The sequence below is a fragment of the Adiantum capillus-veneris genome, chromosome 18 (assembly GCF_014529385.1).
Source record: "Adiantum capillus-veneris isolate H3 chromosome 18, ASM1452938v2, whole genome shotgun sequence".
Lineage (NCBI taxonomy): Eukaryota > Viridiplantae > Streptophyta > Polypodiopsida > Polypodiales > Pteridaceae > Adiantum > Adiantum capillus-veneris.
This window is the reverse complement of record NC_140948.1, coordinates 118586384-118604472: the sequence shown is the minus strand read 5'-3', so window position 1 is coordinate 118604472 and position 18089 is coordinate 118586384. Positions and strand designations below refer to the sequence as shown.

At 48.8% G+C, this 18089-nt stretch overlaps 1 protein-coding gene across 2 annotated transcripts in view; it reads left to right on the top strand.

The window, feature by feature from the left end:
• Positions 1-667: 667 nt before the first annotated feature.
• Positions 668-18089, top strand: part of LOC147436283 (carbon catabolite repressor protein 4 homolog 4-like) — a 66708-nt gene continuing 49286 nt past the window's right edge. The window contains exon 1 of one of the 2 annotated variants that reach the window (XM_086489211.1): positions 668-1178. In XM_086489211.1, the coding sequence (XP_086345337.1) occupies positions 1089-1178 (90 nt within the window). In that variant the 5' untranslated portion in view covers positions 668-1088. The remainder of the gene's footprint in view (positions 1179-18089) is intronic. The other variant, XM_086489213.1, reaches the window with a different exon arrangement.

The following is an 18089-nucleotide window of genomic DNA, read 5'->3' as shown; positions in this document are numbered from 1 at the left end:
CTGTCCGAGATGAGATGAGAAGGGCCTGCCCTACCCTCATCTCGCTCATACTCAACCCAAGACAACCCTGCCAGAGTGCGGGATGAGATCAGATGAAAGAGAGAGAGAAGGGCCTGCCTTCATACTCGCCTCAACCTGTGAGAGAGAGAGAGAGACAGTAGCACTCCCTGCGCATGAAAGAAATAGGGGTTTCTCATAGTCGGTGAGAAAAAACCAGTCCTCTGTTGAGAGAGATGCCGTATTGCTCGAAGGTCACCACCTGCCGACGGCTGGCCGGGCAAGCCCCCTATCAGCTTCGCTTCTGGGGCATGATGCACATGGCAACGCGCACGTGCGTGAGGGAGTCCTGCAGACGTCGCGTGGAGAGGAAGAAGAAGAAGAAGAGAATTTTGAAGTCGTAGAAAACTATCGGAGAGAGAGTCGCTTCCTCCACGTGTGTGGACACGTCCACTTCTACTATCACCCTTCTTTTTGCCTCCTAAAGTTAATGAACGATTTTCTGATTTTCCAGGATTGGCAGGATGTTTATTATATTTACCCATAATCTTGAAAGAATCTTGAAAGATCCCCCCCCCCTCAAGCCAAAACCGAGAAGCAATTCGAACTCGTGCATATCAACTTTCGATTAGACAACTGCTGCCGTAACCACTGGCGCAGTTGTCGCGGTTGCAAAGAGACCTTCTCTGTACATTTTAAAAAAAGGGCCTGCCTCTTCTGCACGCTCAATCGCCACCTTCCTGGCCCGATCGCCCGTCCTCTTTCCGCATGCGTCGGTTCACCACTTACTACTGTTGTAAACCAAGATGGCATCGATGCATGTGTGTTGGGGAGTCTGCCCCCCCTACTTCTCTCGCTCTGCAATCGCCCCCCCAACCACACCTCAGCCCTGCCCCGCCTCCTCTTTGCGTGCCTGCTCCCTCTTATGCGCGACCTTCTGTGTGATCCAATGCGAAGGGGATATTCTCTTCTAATGAGAGATTTTATGATTTTACGCCAGCTGGTACCCCCTACTATTCATAACATTAAAATTTCCCTCGACCATCTCTCTCCGACATTAAAATTTCCCTCGACCAGCTCTCTCCGGTAGTATGTTCGCTCTAGAACGTGCTCCCTTCCTCGCTCTCAATACCGCCGCCGCTGCCGCCACCGCTAGGTGTTCCTCTACTGTTTTCATCCAGGTGCGTATTTAGGTTTGTGTGTGTGTGTGTGTGAGAGAGAGAGAGAGTCGTCTCGTAAATTAATCATATTACAGGCAGTATTTAGGGAAAAATGGGCCTCAACTTACCTCACCAATGCCGGTTGAGAGCAAGTGGGAAAGGAAATTTCCCTGCTTCAAATGGTGCAAAAATCTCAAATTGTGGGTCAAATTCTTAAGATATCTGTATAGGAAGGCGTTGTTCATCTTAAGATGCGTCTAGGAAAGGATAAACAATTAAAGGGTCCGATGTCCCGTAAGGTGGATAAGATAATATGTTGTGCCCACATGATAGCTAGTGACATCTCTGTGTACCCCTGCCCAATGCATCGCGTAATTGGACATGAAGATTGCTATGAAGTATCTACGTCCAACCTAGGGAGATCTGAGGGTGGAGGGTGAAGTACTACTTGTTGATCATCATATTAGCAATGTTTGGGAAAAATGTGCCTCAGCTTGCAATTGTGCTGCTTTGGAATTTAACAATATCAGTCGGGAGCAACTGGAAAAGGAAAATTCCCGGCCCTATATTTTAGAGAAGTTGTGCAAAAATGTCAAATTTTTGAAAATTCAGTACATGAAGCCACAAACAAGAATGTTGTATATTCAAAAAAATGGGAAAGGCCAATTTGGCTTACGATACGAACTAACACGTCCAATACCCCATGTCTCCACGTAAGATGGATCATGCAATTACATTGTGCCCAAAAGATAGCTAACAGCGCGATCTGTATGTGCCCGCTGCCCAATGCATGCAATCTATATATTACAAATTATACAAGGAGCATGCTGTGAAGTATCTACGTCCAACTTAGGGAGGAAGGTGAAACGCTCACTATTGGCCATAATAGGCTCTCTCAATGCCTCTGCCAAGAAGCCATACCCCCAACATTTTTCTGTACATGTATATTACTTGCTGAATGGCAAGTTTTACAGACGTGGTACTTTGGACATGGTACCAAACACCATACATGGTTTTGAATTGCATCCTCGTGAGATTATTTTCTCCAACGTGTTTGCTGTTGCTTTATGGATGATATGGAAGGCTAGATGCATGCATGCGTTATACATCTCAAGTGAATGCCCTATGTGATCCTACTTATTTATTTTGTGATTTTAAGGTGTTTTCTAGTTATTTGACATGATGCATTGGGTGGGGCAATTGAGTTGAGGGGTATGTAAGAAACGCTAGCCCTCATTGTAGTAATTATCAATTTCATTGCTGAGCTTGTTGGTTCGTGAATCTCTCTTGCTTTTTCTCTTCCACTCTCGTGTGATCTCTCTCTACGCTTCTGCATTGCAAACTTTTACATGGTATCAGAGCTCAAGCTCGTGAATCCCAAGTTGTGCTTGCTGCGAGGAGGTTGTGGAGGTAAAGAGTGGAGCGTATGCGTGAGGAGCAAAGGAGTGAAGACCTATGCGTGTGTGAGGAGCCCTTGCGCCCAGGGGTTGTCCACATGTAGGTTGTATGGCTCGAAGTTTTGTGTTGATTGGCGTTTCTAACGAGTACTCCCAGCGTTTCCCTCACGCGGCCGGTGTTTTTATTAGTTCTACATTTTTTTTATAGCTTGGAGGTTAGATGGCTCCCCATGTTAGAACACTAGTGACAACCTTACATGAGAAAACTACGCTCATTTGGAAATTGATTATGTGATTGTGGTTTCTATGCAAATGCATTGTTGACAACATCGAGACAAGACCTATGCGGTCCGACAACAAATTCTGGACTAGACTTTAGGATGACGAGTTTTGTCACAAATTGCTGACTTACAGATCCTCGCCGAGTGGCCTACAGGGTTAGGATTAAAATCCTAACCCCCAACAACTTATGGTACCCCCGTTTGATGGGGCCTAAAATAAAAGGCACACATACACATTGAAAGGACAAGAGTAATGCCGTGTGCTAGTCTCCACCCAACCATGCTATCTTATAGCCTCCCCCTAGCATACACACTAGCCGGCCATGTTGGTGGCCTTGCCTGTAGGACCCATGTCCTTACATTACTCCCCCCTTGGAGAATCGTTTTCGTCCTCAAAAACGAACGTAGGAAAACGTTTCTTAAGTGCGGAGACATTCTTCCATGTAGAACCTTCTTTAGGTCTATCTAGCCATTTTACCAACACCCGTCGTCTGACATGATGTCTGGTGCGAAGCTCATGAGAATTTAAAATCGTTTTGGGTTCATGAGGGATGCTTGGCGGTTCGATAAGGTCAACTAACACACCTGTGTCAATGACATTATCATTTTGTCCTAGCTGTTTTCGTAAACGGCTAACATTTTATACAGGATGAACTCGTGAGTGCTCGGGAAGAGCTAACTTATAGGCCACTTGACCTATACGTTTGAGAATGGTAAACGATCCACAATAGGGTGGTGAAAGTTTAGCAACTTTTCGCGTCTTCAGACTTTCTGAATGCTTCTGAACCTTGAGGGAAACTTTGTCTCCTCTCAAGAGTAGCAAGACGATGATGCTCATCTGTGTAGTTCTTATATCGATCTTGAGCTTGCTTAACATTTTGTCGAGCAACTCGAAGCATATCAAAATGGTCTTGGAGAAAATCCTTCGCTTGTTGTATCTTCTCCTTAGCCAACCCCACCGTAACGGGTGATCTAGGTTGAAAACCATATGAAAGCATAAATGGACTAAACCCTATAGTCACATGCTTTGAACTATTATAAGCAAATTCCAATATAGACAAGTAGTCTTCTCAATTGGTTTGCTTCTTGCTAACGTACGCTCGTAGCATATTCTCTAGCACTTGATCAACTCTTTCGGTTTGACCATCTGTTTTTGGATGATCAACTGTACTAAGATTAAGTGTAGTTTCAAACTTTTGAAACACAGCTCTCTAAACGTGATTATCGAACTTGCGATCTCTGTCACTAATGATACTAGCTGGAAGGCTGTAGAGTCTATATATATGCTCTACAAATAGCCGTGCTAATTCTAGTATCTTAACCGTAGTCTTAGTGGGAATGAATCGCCCCATCTTTGTTAGACGGTCTACAATTACCTATATGGCATCATGGCCACGATTTGTAGTAGGTAGTCCTACTACAAAATCCATAGAGATACTCTCCCACTTACCTTGTGGAATCTCTATAGGATGTAAAAGGCCACCTACCTTGAGGCGCTCTGTGTCACAAACTGCTGACGTGTCAAAGCCCTAAAGAAGGGAGCCAACTTGCAGATGTCGGCCAAGGGGCCTAAACCCTAAGAAGTACAGGTAAAAGAAGAAGAAGTCCTACCAACTTATGGGGACCCCGTCCGATGGGGCCCCAAGTGACATAAAGGATTAGAATATAACAGGACCCACACACACACACTGACAACATTGCGTGGCAGCTGATGACGTGGCAGCTGTACGGAGATTTTCGGAAACTCCGCTGACTGCTGAAAATACAGGAAACGCTCACGAATGAAATGCTCGTACAATGCTTGCTCACTAATCATGCGAACACATAATACTTGCTGTGAGGGTTCTTTGGACCGAGGCTCGAGAGCCAAGATTGGTTCTTCCTGAGGAGGTTCTTTGGACCTAGGCTCGAGAGCCAAGATCGATCCTTCGTGATTGATCGAATCTGCAACGAGGTTAGCTTCGCTAGAAAAAGCATCAACTAACACATCATCCTTGTGAACAATCACATCATCTTCATGCAACTCATCATGCTTGTGAGAAATCACATCTTGATCATGCAAATCATCATGCTTGTGAGAAATCACATCTTGATCATGCAAATCATCATGCTCATTAACATCCAAATCATCATGCATATCATTGTCATTCAAATCACCATGCAAATCATTGTCATTCAAATCATCATGCAAATTGTGTGTGTCATGCTTGGGAGAAGAAGAGACTGAGAGAGTCTCCGTCTCCTGAATCTCTTGCATCTGTGCGTGCACTTGAGAAAAGAGTCGCAAGAACTCTTGCATGTGTCGGTCGCTCTGTTCTTGTCTTGCTTTGGCTGCCTTTCTTTCTGCTTTGCTTTTTGCGTGTCTGCGATCCATTTCTGCTTTTCTTTTTGGGTGTCTGTGATCCATTTCTGCTTGTCTTGCTTCGCGTTCTAACCACATGTCCATCACCATCTTGTCGAAAGCCTCCGTAGGAGTTAGTGCAATCCTTGACGTAGATGGGGAAGGGGGAGGGTCGGAAAAACCTCATGGTGGGGAAAATTCTTCTTCGCCTCTCTCATGCTCATCACCTCCAAGCGAAGTATCCATTCTGCTTCGAGTGATGACTATCCACTAAAGTCGAGGGTTCTTGTGGGTTTGTGTGGTCGTGGGTTCTTAAGTTCACGAGGAACTTGGGTTCTTGGGAGTCTTGGTTCTTAAGTTTACGAGGAACTTGGGTTCTTGGGAGTCTTGGTTCTTAAGTTCACGAGGAACTTGGGTTCTTGGGGTCTTGGTTCTTGGGGTTCTTGAGGGTCATGAGGTTCTTCTTTCGCTTGCAATCTGCGTTCGAGAAGAATCTTCTCTTTACCCGAGTTCTACTCTTTTCTGCGGGCACACCTGTCCGCTAAGTGCACGGTCCGCTCTCAATGAGTGAAAAGAGGCACAAGTGGAGGCTGGACAAGCCCTTCTTTCTTGGGTTTCCTGTCACTCTCCAAAAACAAGATTAGGAATCGACACGCCCAAGAGGACTTGGGTTACGCGCGACCGCAACAAACAAAAAAAATTATGTGGTTCTTGTTGTTCTTTCCTTGAGTGATACAGAACACTGCCAAAGCTCTGATACCAATGTTAGGTGCAACGGAATGAATGTTTGAACTTTGCTCAAGATGAGTGCTCCGAATTGTGCTCAAGGTTCCTTTTGTTCTTATGGAAGGGAGAGCCGTCCGTTCTTAATGAGAGAGTGCAATGATCACAAACAAAGTGAATGGACACTGTGCGTGCAAGTGTATGAGATCGAGAGATAGAGAGAGAATACGACACCAGAGACGTTGTAAAACCCTCCTCCGAAGGCCTCACTCTTTATGGCGAGAGCGGTCTACTTATGATTGCACAAATCTCTACAATGCTTGGACTTGCCGATGATGTCGACGATGATGAGGAGGACGACGAGACGGGCTGAAATCTGAAAACGCTAATGGCTGAAATCTGCAAATCTTTATCTGCTGAATTCTAACTCTATGTCGATGACGATGTCGATGATGACAATGCGACGACGACGCGCTGAAAACGCAGATGCTGAAATCTGCGTTTTCCGGGCTGAAACTGTAAACCTTCCGGAAACTGACCGTGCGGCGAGGAACATGGGAAGGTGAGATCTGCGAGGTTCGGGAGTTGATCTGCGATGTCTAAAGGCTGAAAACTGAAAACGCTAGTGGTTCTTGATGTTCCGTCGCGATGATCTGCAAAAACGCTGATGTTGTGATGCAAACCAAAAACGCTAGGGCTGAAATTCTGCTGCTGTCGCCGGTTGTTCTGCAAAATGCAAAACGCTAGGCTGATGTGATGTTCTACTGCAAAAACGCTAAGGCTCTTGCTGTCTTGTGGTAGCCGAGGCTGATCTGCTGAACAAAAACGCCAGGCTAGTCTTGATCCCAAAAACGCTAGTGTATTGCTGTCTCTTGCAAACGCTAGGTCTCTGAGGGGTCCTGTTGAGAAGTTGCCTGTTGAGCAAGCTGCTCCTGCTGCCTCTTCTGCCAATTAGTGCTAGTCTAGGTTTGCTTATACACAAACTTACTCAATTTGCCCTACCTACTTTCCAACAAAAGTCACTTAAAAATAACTAGTGAAAAATGTCAAAAATAGGGAAAATAGGCTAATTGCATTGGAAAATTCCCTTGAAGGATTCTGATGAGAATGCTTATGATCATGCTGTGTGCAACCAGAGGATATGCATCTACACTAAGTGACTGGTCATGCACGGTCTGCGAACAGACTCACTAAAGTGCCAGAACACTTCTAAATCTAGACTGACTGGACTGACTGAACCCTTGTGCTGTAGCTTGTCCACGGACACATAGGGTTGGATGTGTCACGTGACACTCTATCCCTGCCTTCTTTTTGCTGTGCTGCGGGGGCGTCGCTGTCCCTACCTGCAGATCGTGAGAAAGGACTTGCGCGTCGCATGCACATGCAACCCGTTTTTCCCCTTTCCCAAGGATAGCTCTCTGATATCATTGAAAGGACGAGAGTAATGCCGTGTGCTAGTCTCCACCCGACCATGCTATCTTATAGCCTCCCCCTAGCATACACACTGTCCGGCCGTGCCGGTGGCCTTGCCCGTAGGAGCCATGTCCTTACACACACAATATTAAACTTGCGTAATGGCTGATGAGTCATGACGTGGCAAATGTACGGATGCCAGCGTTTTGCGATGACCATTGACGTGGCAGCCAGGGAGCACTAGCTTTTGGGGACTAGGTGCTTTTGGAGATGATGCTTTTCATGTAAACTGCTTTTGATGGCCAAGGGCCTTCAAATATGAAGTGCAGGCTCACTCTCTAGCATCCTTCCCTCGGGAGATGCAGAGTTGTGCTGCAGGTGTTGTACTGAGTTGAAGCAATATAAAGAAATACCATGGGGCGCCATAGTTTGGGGCAAGTGCTTTTTTGGGGTGGAACTCCACCACTCCGTGTCTCGTGTGCACTGTATCTCTTTCAGTTAAATTGTTTTGAAGCGCCTAAAATCTGTTCAATTTGCTCTTCTGTGTTGGCACGTGGTGCGGTCTTGTTACAATGGCATCAGAGTTCCTGTCGTGTGCTTTTCTTAAAGCATTGGTCCTACCAAGAACATACAGATTACAATTGCGCTTCTGGATTCTATAGAGTATCTGCAGTTTCTCCTCGATGAGCTCCGCAACATACTCTGTCACGTGCACATCTAACCCTATGTGCATGTGGACAAGCTGTTCCTATTTCTAGGGTTTAGGTAGCCTAGGAAGTGTTTTGGCACTGCTGTGAGTCTGTACGCAGGCCGTGCATGTCCAAGCACTTAGAGTAGCTGCATACCCTCTGATTGCACAACCCAGGATCATTAGCATCATGACCCAGTACCCAGCATGAGCATTTTCTACTGCATGAACCTTTTTTCCCAACCGCATATGAAACACCTCTTATAAATCATTTATTAATAAATGACTTATCATTTTCCAAATCATGGGGCTGTTGGGGAGACTACTCGACCCACAAAGGGGAAGGTTGCCTGTCAGAGGGGGGGCGTCTCAAAACACGCAAGGAGGGGGGGTAGGGCACTGTATGGCGGGGTTGTGAGCGTCTCAGAACGCTAGTGAGAAGGGGGGTCACACAGTCGCAGGGGGCAGCGTTTTAAAACGCTGCAGCCCTTGTGTTGCTGACCGTTGTGGACCCATCGTTTTGAAAGGCAGGAGGCTCGAGGCACTGGCAGTCAGCAAAGGGAGGGGAAGAGCGACGCCTGTGTTCCAAAACACTGCAGTGAGTGAAGGTGCCGGCGACAGTGGAACTCTTCTTCTCAAGGGGATCTCTTCTCCAAGAACTGCTCCTCCACGCCAAGGGCTTCAAGCACTAAGCTCCACCAAGAAGCTCTGATACCATGTCAAAGTCGATGATGCTGAAGTGTAGAGACCAAGGGGAGAGAGAGAGAGAGAGAGAGAGAGAGAGAGAGAGAGAGAGAGAGAGAGTCTCCTGAACCAACAACCTTGGCAATAAATAACTGAATGTGTATACAATGGAGGCAAGGGGTTGCTTATATAGCAATCCCAGTAAATTGCCCTACCCAAGACTTTGACAAATAAGTAAAATAAATACTGAAAAGCCAAAGTAAATATTGGGGTAGTTCACTTGAGATGCCTGAACTTCAACACTTCTGGCAGCTATAAAGGGAGCCCCTTGGGCGCTAGGAAGAGGCAGAAGACAGATAGAGCACAGCAAGCCGCAGGCTCTCAAGTGTTTTCTCAGCAAGTACCAGCGTTTTTAGCCGCAAGAACCAGCGTTTTCAGCCTTGGCGTTTTGGGCAGAAAATTACCCCTCAGCCTCGCCGTACTGCACCATCCGGTAGCAGAACGTCGCCATAGACATTCTTGTCACCGTAGATGTTCTAGCGTTTTCAGTTTTCAGCCCTAAGTAGATAGCGTTTATGCATTCTCAGCCCTTGCAGGTCTTGGCGGTAGCAAATCAGCCTTTGCCTCGCAGTAGTAGCAGTTCCACAGCATCAGAACCTAGTGTTTCCATTTTCAGCCATCAGCGTTCGTCATTGTCGTCGTCGACATCGTCGTGGTTGTCGACAATGTCGTCGTCATCGTCATTGTCATCGTCGTCATCAAGACCACATCATCTAGAAGCATTGTACTAGACCTTTGTGCAATCTAAAGCCAAATACCTCGCTAGCAATAGAGGGGGGGGACCCTGGGAGGGGGGTTTGGGATCCCATCTGGTGTCGTCTCTCTCTCTCTCTCACACAGTTTGCATTCCACTCTTGTTTTGGTCATTGCACATTCTCTCTCTAAGCAAGGAAGGCTCTCCTTTCCTCTAAAGTAAAAGGAACCTTGAGCACTCACTGATTACTCATCCGGAGCTTACACCACTATTCACTTCCGCTGCACATTACATTGGTATCAGAGCTTTTGGCAGTGTTTGGTATCGTCACTCAAGGAAAGAATACAAAGAACCACAATAATATTTTTTGCTTGTTGTGGTCGCTCGTAACCTAAGATCACTTGGGCGTGTCGATCCCTAATGTGTGTTTTTGAAGAGTGGCAGGTAACCCAAGAAAGAAGGGCTTGTCCAGCCTCCCTTCGTTCCTCTTTTCAACTCATTGAGAGCGGACCTTGCAGTGAGTGGCAAGCCAATCGACGTGAGGTGGGAAAAAGCAACCTTGGTGTGAGCACAAGGCTGCCAAGGGGTGCACCCGGAGAAAGGAGTTGAGCTTGGGTAAGAGGAAAACCTTCTTAAACGCAGATTGCAAGCCAAGAACCTCAAGAACTCAAGAACCTCGGGAACCCAAGAACCCCAAGAACTCAGTGCATGGTCATCACCGAAAGCGGAATGGATACTTTGCGTGAAGGTGATGAGAGTGGAGTTGGAGAAGACGAAGTTTCTACACCAAGAGGATTGTTTCCCGATTCTCCCCCATACCCATCTACGCCACAGATTGCACCAAACCCTATGGAGGCCTTGGTCAAGTCGATGATGAAGATGATGCTACAACAAGAAGCTCAACTTGCCACCATGGATCGCGACCGTGAAGAAAGAAGGGCAGCTATGGAGCTTGAGCATGAGCAAGCATGTGAAGCAAAGGGCAACTATGGAGCTCGAGCGTGAGCAAGCACGCGAAGCTCAATGGTGAGCGACTGAAGAAAGAAGGGCAGCTATGGAGCTCGAGCGTGAGCAAGCACGCAAGGCTCAATGCATAGCGGTCGGAGAGAAGCGAGCGGCTATGGAGATAGAGTGAGAGGCACAGAGAGACCAATGCATGTAGGAGTTGGTCCTACAAGTACTCTCCTCGAAGTCCGGCCACTCAAGGAGGTTGGTGAGTCATCATGTAGCACAGGTAGAGACGAAGATTCCAACAATCCAGTCACTGAAGAAGTTGATGTTTAGTAAGTATGATGGTAAGATGGATGTATTTGTGATTCATTCTGGTTGCATCAATTTAATGCTTACTTTGCGACTAACAAGAAAACAAGCAATTGTAAAGACCTGCTTTGAAGTCTGGAGGAGACAAACAGCCGGGTTCGCTCGAACGCGAGGCCTGCGTACTAGAAGCTTTCCACTTCGAATGCTTTCTCACTGCCCTGGCAGGATTTGCAGCCTCCTGTTGGAGAGGGATGCTCAAGGCCCGAGCGCGTGACTTGGTGACTTGCCTATCCACACTCTCCAACTCTCTATGAAGCTCGTAGTATCTCCTCCTGCTCGTCTCTGATACGAGTATCTATCTCCTCTACTGTAGTGTTTGGAACCATCTTCACCTCCGTAGGATCACTCTGCACCAACATTAACAAAATTCCATAAAGATTTAAAGATACTTCAAGTAATTCAATCTAGTCTATCTACGAGCCTTTAGTGGATTGTAGCATGGAACAAAGTTCAAACCTGCTTGGGATTTCCCAAAGCATGGAAAGAGCGCACTAGCCTCATGTTCGCTTGGCATTACACCAACTTCTCTAGCTGGGTCGTGCTCAATTTGTTCCCGATCTTCGTGTGCACCAAGGAATATGCACTCCAATTGCGCTCACAAGCACTAGCTGAACAATCCCGATGGCAATGTACAGAAGGTGCAAATCTTTAGAGGACAAAAGTGCACAAGCTCAACATTTTAGGTACAACTCACAAACATGTTACAACTTGAGTACTTGAGAGAGAATACGTAGAGCTAGCTTGCAGATCTGTGGAAGACCTTGTCTTCCATAGTTTTGCCACCAATTGAGGGTAAGCTTGGTAGCCTTGGGTCTCACTGCAACACTCCTCTTGAGAGTAGGACCCAAGTTGTTCATGAAGCTCGACATCTCCCCATCTATGATCAGCTGCTCATCCTCGCTGAACATGAGATTGAGGTACTCCAAACGAAGGGTCAGCAAGGCCGTGTCTCCAAAAAGCTCGGGCTCCTTGTAGAAGGGATGGAGAGGGAAATCCATCTCTACCATCTCACCCATGGCCTTGCAATTGCTAGCATTATCTATAACAGCCTGCAAGTAGCCAAATAATGCATTGTAATCAATGTAGACTCGTAGATATACAAGTCTGCAGAGGTGGTTCTCTTGAAATAGTAGAGATTGAACTAAAAAACACAAGGAGAAGAGATGGGGAGATTGACTTTACATGCACCACATTCTCCTTTCCCACCTCAAGAATGTCTTGACGAATATGTTTGTAGATGAACTCTACAGTGATCTTCTCACCTGCCTTTCCGGCATCCACGGCTCTCAGAAAGTACGTACCAAGGCATACTTGTATGCGTCTTGTTGTAATCCAAGCCAGTCCACGACTCCATGGGGCCAACCTGAGAAACGACTCTGACCATCCTCTTCCATTGATCTGTTCGAAGCACATTGAACGCAATATTGCACTCTACAAGAGTGCGAGCAATCTCTATCTTTTGTCTCTCTCACCCAAGATTGAGAGTTTACGCGTGAAGGCAACGTGGTCTACCTCGGTGCATTGGTGGGAGTTGTAGACAGGTCATCCCGACTCTCCTCGTCATGCCCTGCTACACGAGCTCTTTTCCTACTAGTGCTGGCATTGCAGGGCACAATAGTCTGAGAGCCAGAACCCATCCCTCCATCTCTTGGAATGTCACCAAGGTCCCCAAGTAATGCATCTTGCAAGGCATCCTGTGAAATCGAAGACCCCCTCGAAGGTGCACTCGATGCTGCGGAGAAATGCTCTCGAATTAGGTTTTTCCTGATTTGAGGTGGGATCTTCGCAATGATTTGTAGTACCTATCCCTATAAGATGCTTGAGAACACCCAGCAGCTCTTGAGACTGGACACTGGAGGCTGTGGGCTTGGGAGTGCTGTCCACTGGCACGAGTACAGTGGGATCCTGGTGAGTGGCTCTGGAGGGACCCCTTCTCTTCTGCAAACCACCTAGGTGTCCCGTTCTTTCAGTACACTGTTCGATTGGGACGTCATATACTAGCAGCACAGAGAGAGGCCCGCCCCGCTGCAGCACCTCATTGGCAGGAGGAGGGTCTCACAGTTGAGTTCTTGGCAGCCTTTTGGGAGAGGTTATGGGACTCCAGACAGCCGAGGTGAGTCACCTTGTTTCAGTGGCTGGTCGCACATAGAGCTACAACAGTTGGGATCTGGCTAGTGCATAGTGGTCTCTCGGCCGCATGTGCAGCTTGTGACCATCTTGTGGAGGGTCAGCGTCACTGTCTTTGGGACTATCCTTCGGCACAATAGGTGTGGCTTCGAGTTCTTCGGCTAATGCCTGCTCTCTCCATGGCTCGACTGTACACTTGGGGAGCAGCGGCTTGGTCCACCCTCACGGGCCCGGCACTTCAGTTTGAGCTATCTTCCACCAGCAGGATGATAGTGATGCAAGAGGGGCGACCTACACTCCAGCTTGCCACAGAGCTTACTCCATAGGAGTGGTGTAGTGAGAGAGAGGAGTGTTGGGCGCTCATCAGTGGCCTGACCCTTTGGTTCATCTGGCGGGCCCGTTGCTTCCGCATCTCTGAGGCTCGCCCTGTGCCACCAGCAGAGACTGTTCGCGATTTTTGGCTAGAGCTGATCCACACTCTCAGATGACAGCTCGAGGGACTACAGGGCAGCTCCGACCGCATGTGGGAGTCCAGAGAGGCTTTCCTTCGACTCTGGCGTCCTGGGCCTTTCTACACCATGGTCCAGGGTGTACTCCGATGGCACTACCGACCACCTGTGTGGCTTTTCCCTCCCCTCATTTCTTGATTTAGCCCCATTGTACATATGCTGGTTTTTTCATTGGGAGAGTCTCCCATCATGGTTGTTGTATCCCTCTCTTGAAGAGGTGGTTGTAGCCCTATGGGCAGTTTCAGTAACTAATAGAAGGATCTTTTTCTCGGAAAAAAAAAAAAGATGCTTGAGAACACGAGTAATAGTACTTGTCTTGCTTTCCCCACAATACTTGCACTGCCACTGACGAGTACCCGATCCTTGCTGACCCGGTGTTCTAACTATTTAGATCACGTGGGTGTGCGTGTCCCACATTGGGTTGGGTTTCCGAGGCATTTTATGTGGCACCTGCAAGAGAGGAGCACATGTTGGTCGACTGCAGAGTGCTCAGTACTGCTAATTTCTAACCAATCGCTCTCAAGACTTAGCCGTAGAAGGCGTTTTTCGAAAATAGACCCAATCGGCTCAAATACGTCAGGGATTAAAAAAAAAGAAAACACTCGTATGGATCCTATACGTACGTACGGATCCGTACTTTACGGATAGAATCCGTACGTATGTACGGATGCAACCTTGTTTTCAAGACAATCTCAAGGCTCGTTTCATGCCACCACAATACCTTGATTGGTGAAAAGAATATTGGCGTGGTGTAAAGCAAAATGACACTCTTCTTATGTCTTTTCCTAATTGTATTTTGCAGATTGGCGTCCAATTGCAGCAAATTGAATACCGAACGAAAAGAGGCTTTCCTTATTGGGTTAGACGAGTACACCAAGTTCGATATACAAGTTTTCAGCCCTACAGACCACACTGACGCTGTTAGAATTGCTTTGGCACAAGAAATGAAACACAACAAAGGTAAGACGAAGGAGAACAAGTCAAGTATCCCTCAGGACCAACTGAATGGTAAGCACGGTAAAACCACTGGTAAGCATGACGGTAATTCTTCTTCTCAATCTTCTTCTAGAGCACAGAATTCTCACAATGATGGCCTGCTTTCCAAACTAAAAACCTTCACAAATAGACTGCTTGCTGTTGCTGCCGCACGCTCCCCTCACCTGCACCTGTTCCCCCCCTCTTGCCATCGCTAGCTCCCCCCCCGGCCCTAGCGCTTCCATCATTCCCTGCTGTGCGCGCGCTGCCCCCCGCCTTCTCCTTGCGCTGCCCCTCCCTGTTGCTAGCCTCGCCATTTGTGCCCGCCCATAGCCCTCGCTGCCCGCTGCCGTTTCCTGCCCGCCTCGCGTTGCCCTCACCCGTTGCTGCTTCCAGCCCGCCCCGCGCTGTCCCCCCCCCCCCCCCCCGCTCATTTTGTTTTCTATCGTTCTCTCCCCGAAGGTTTCGTGTGGCTCTGGCAGTGCTGGTTTCTTGAGAGTGCTAGTCGGGGTCTTTTTGGAGAGAAATTACGTCATCCACTCCTTCTCCACCATAGCAGCAAACACAGATAGAGGCTCAAGCTCCGCCACAGAGACTTTGATATAGTCCCCTCGCCCGACCCCGCTGAGCCCACCATTCGACTTGCTCTCACTCCGACAGAGCAAGCGAGCCTAGCCGCAGAGGTGGAACGCCTGTAGGCGACTTTCATCATCTGCAAGATTCTTGGCACCAGACTCAACAGAGGAGAGCTGCGTGACCTTCTCCAGGCCCGCCTTCTTGCAGAGGTGGGCAAGATCTTGGATGTCCAGTTCCTCGGACGCGGCTACTATCAAATAGTGTGAGATCTCCAAGATGGCGTCCAAGGTCATCGCGATGAGCCCCCTGACCATCCGAGCAGTTCGAGCCCACTTTTGACAATGGAGACACGGTTTTGACCAACTTCGGATGTTCTGGTAGAGGAGGTAGACCTTCCCATCTCCGTCTGCTTTCTTGGTTTGAGGAGGGAGTACCTACCATTTTTGTCCAGAATAGGCTCAAAGATTGGGACTGTCCTGGAGACACCTCGCACGGTAGCCTCAGTAGTTGGCAAGGCAGCCGGCATTTCCTCAGTTTAAGTTCTGGTTAGGGACACCCACACTCTCCCGAAGGTCATACTACTTCCTCGGGTGAGTGGGGGTTGGTTCAGACAAAGCGTGGAGTATTCGGGCCTCCCGAATCAGTGTTTCATTTGTCGATAGATGGGCCATCTTGCGAAGGCCTGTCCACGGAGGAAACCCCGACCTACTCCACAGGCCTAGCCCCATTCCTCAAGGGTTGGCCAGCAGCAGCAGGCAGAGCCACAGAGTACGCAGGCAGAGCCACCCTCCGAGCCTAGGGTCAAGTGGAGGAGGGCTGGCAGCTGGTTCGTGGTCGACGTCGGCAGGGGCCATCACGCCAGCCTGGCACTCAGAGTGGTCATCAGGCTCCTGCCCAACAGCAGTGGGTTCCCTGTGGGAACCGTTTCGACCCTCTACAGCAAGACGAGGTCCGTGCTCCATCCTCCACCTTAGGTTTCAGCCCCCCCCCCCCCCCCCCCCCCCCCCCCCCCCCCCCCCCCCCAAGTTTCCCCCCTTTTCCGCCTCGCCCCCTCCTCCTTCTCCCTTTGCCTCTCCATCTAGCCCTCCCACCTTTGCCGATCCCCCTCGCCCTCCCTCTCCCCCTTCTCCCCCTGCTCCCTCACCTCCTCCCGCTTCAGTCCCGCAGCCCTCCTCGGCTGCTAGGAGATCTCTTGGCAGCGCCTTTGCCACGAGTCGCTTGGCGAGAGAGGGACAGCCTTTCTTGCGACCCCCTCTTCTAGTACAGGCATCTCCCTTTGCAGCATTTCCTCGTGGTCTTACGAGCTTTGACATTCGTCATCGTGGGATTTCTTTGCCTACGACTTTACACGGTTTCTCGGCGACCCCTCACCAGACCTTGAGGCAGCCTGCTTCAGAGTTCCATGTGTTGTTTCTTGCAGCTAGTGGGATAGAAGCCTTGGACTCAGCAGTTGGCTTCTCCTTTCCCCTATGCGGCAGGACCAGGCTGAGTGGACTTTAGACTCAGTGTTGGAGTGGTTGCAGACACAGGCCCTAGAGTTCTCTCATCACATGGGAGACCTACGGGTTACAGACTTGCTAAAGACTCTTTGGCCATTGGCCAAGTTTGTTGTGGCACCTCTAGACGCAGTAGGATGTAGACACATTGTGGTTTACTTTTTTGCTGATACGCAGAGCCCGCCATGCTATGTACACATACATGAGGACTCCTAGACAGAGGATGTTGCTTTACGCACAACTTGGTCTACTTGGGCTTGGGCTAGACAATCTATGCAGTCACGCCTATCTCGAGGACGCTTGGATGCGGATTACTCCCCATCCAAGCTTGCCTCGAAGATAGCACGGTTAGGTGCTGCGGTAGCATCAATTCTCTCTCGCTCCCCATGAGGATAGTCTCATGGAATGTACAGGGATTACGTGGGCCCCAGTTTTAGTGTCAGCGGGGCCTACTTCATCAAGAACTCCAGCGATGTCTTGTAAGAGGAGAGATTGACCTTCTTATGCTACAGGAGCATCATCTGTGTGAGAGCAGCATTAGACATTGTGGTCAGCTTTTGCGTGGACGATATGAGACTTTTTGGTCAGCTGCATTTGGACCTGGAGGCATCCAAGGCGGGGTATGTATGACTATTGCAGATTCTTTGCAGCAGGCCATTGTGGGCAGAGGGATTATTGTGCCAGACAGGGCTCAGTGGATCACTATGCAGGTTTAGGGTTGTCTCATGGGCTTCCTGAACATCTATGCGCCCAATGTGGCGAGTGCACGTGCAGAGTTTTGGTCTCAGATTGTTGAGTCTCTGCTGCAGGCAGAGCAATGGTGCATAGGGGGTGACTTCAACATGTTGGAGGAACCCTCTGACAGGATTGGTGGCATCCATACTACTGTGCATGGAGTTGAGTTGGCAGCTTGGGAGAGGTTTTGTATGACTTTGCGGGTTTCAGATGTGTGGCAGCATTCTAGCTTTGTGAGGCCCCTAGACAGCCTGGCCTTCTCTCGTTCGGACCTCAGAGTGGGAGGCGTGAATCTATCTCAGATAGATTGCTTCTACACTAGTGACCACTTCTGTGACTTGGATGGGACAGTTGGCATTCTGGCAGGGGCTTCCTTTTCGGACCATGCACCAGTGATCCTCACAGTGATAGATAGGCAAAGGAGGGAGAGCACGATGCTACGCATCCCTGAGAGGGTCTTGATGGAATCAGCGCTCAGAGAGCAAGTGGAGGCTCTTTGGACAGAGAGCTTATACATGCACGATTCTGCTGCTGACAGAGTGGCCTAAGGATTTGCTCAGCTTAGTCGTTTCTTTTTTCAAGAGTCTTCGGCTCGCCTGGCTACAGTGAGAGAGGAGGAGCATTGTCTCCGACGGGGCGTTGCTTCCTTGCAAAGAATGCAGGAGCAACATCCAAACAGTCCTTGGTTGGAGGAGCAGTTACAGCAAGCTCGCCAGGAGCTCGTCAGCACAGAGGAGAGGCGCTATGAGTTTCAATGGACCCAAGTGGGTGACAGAGTGACAGGCGCTTTCTTTGAGGCAGTGGGACCTCGGCATACGCATGCCAAGGTCAGTCAGAGGAGGCCCGACGGGTCAGTTGCTTCAGAGCCAGAGGACATGCGTGCAGTTGCTACTGACTTTTACTGTGAATTACT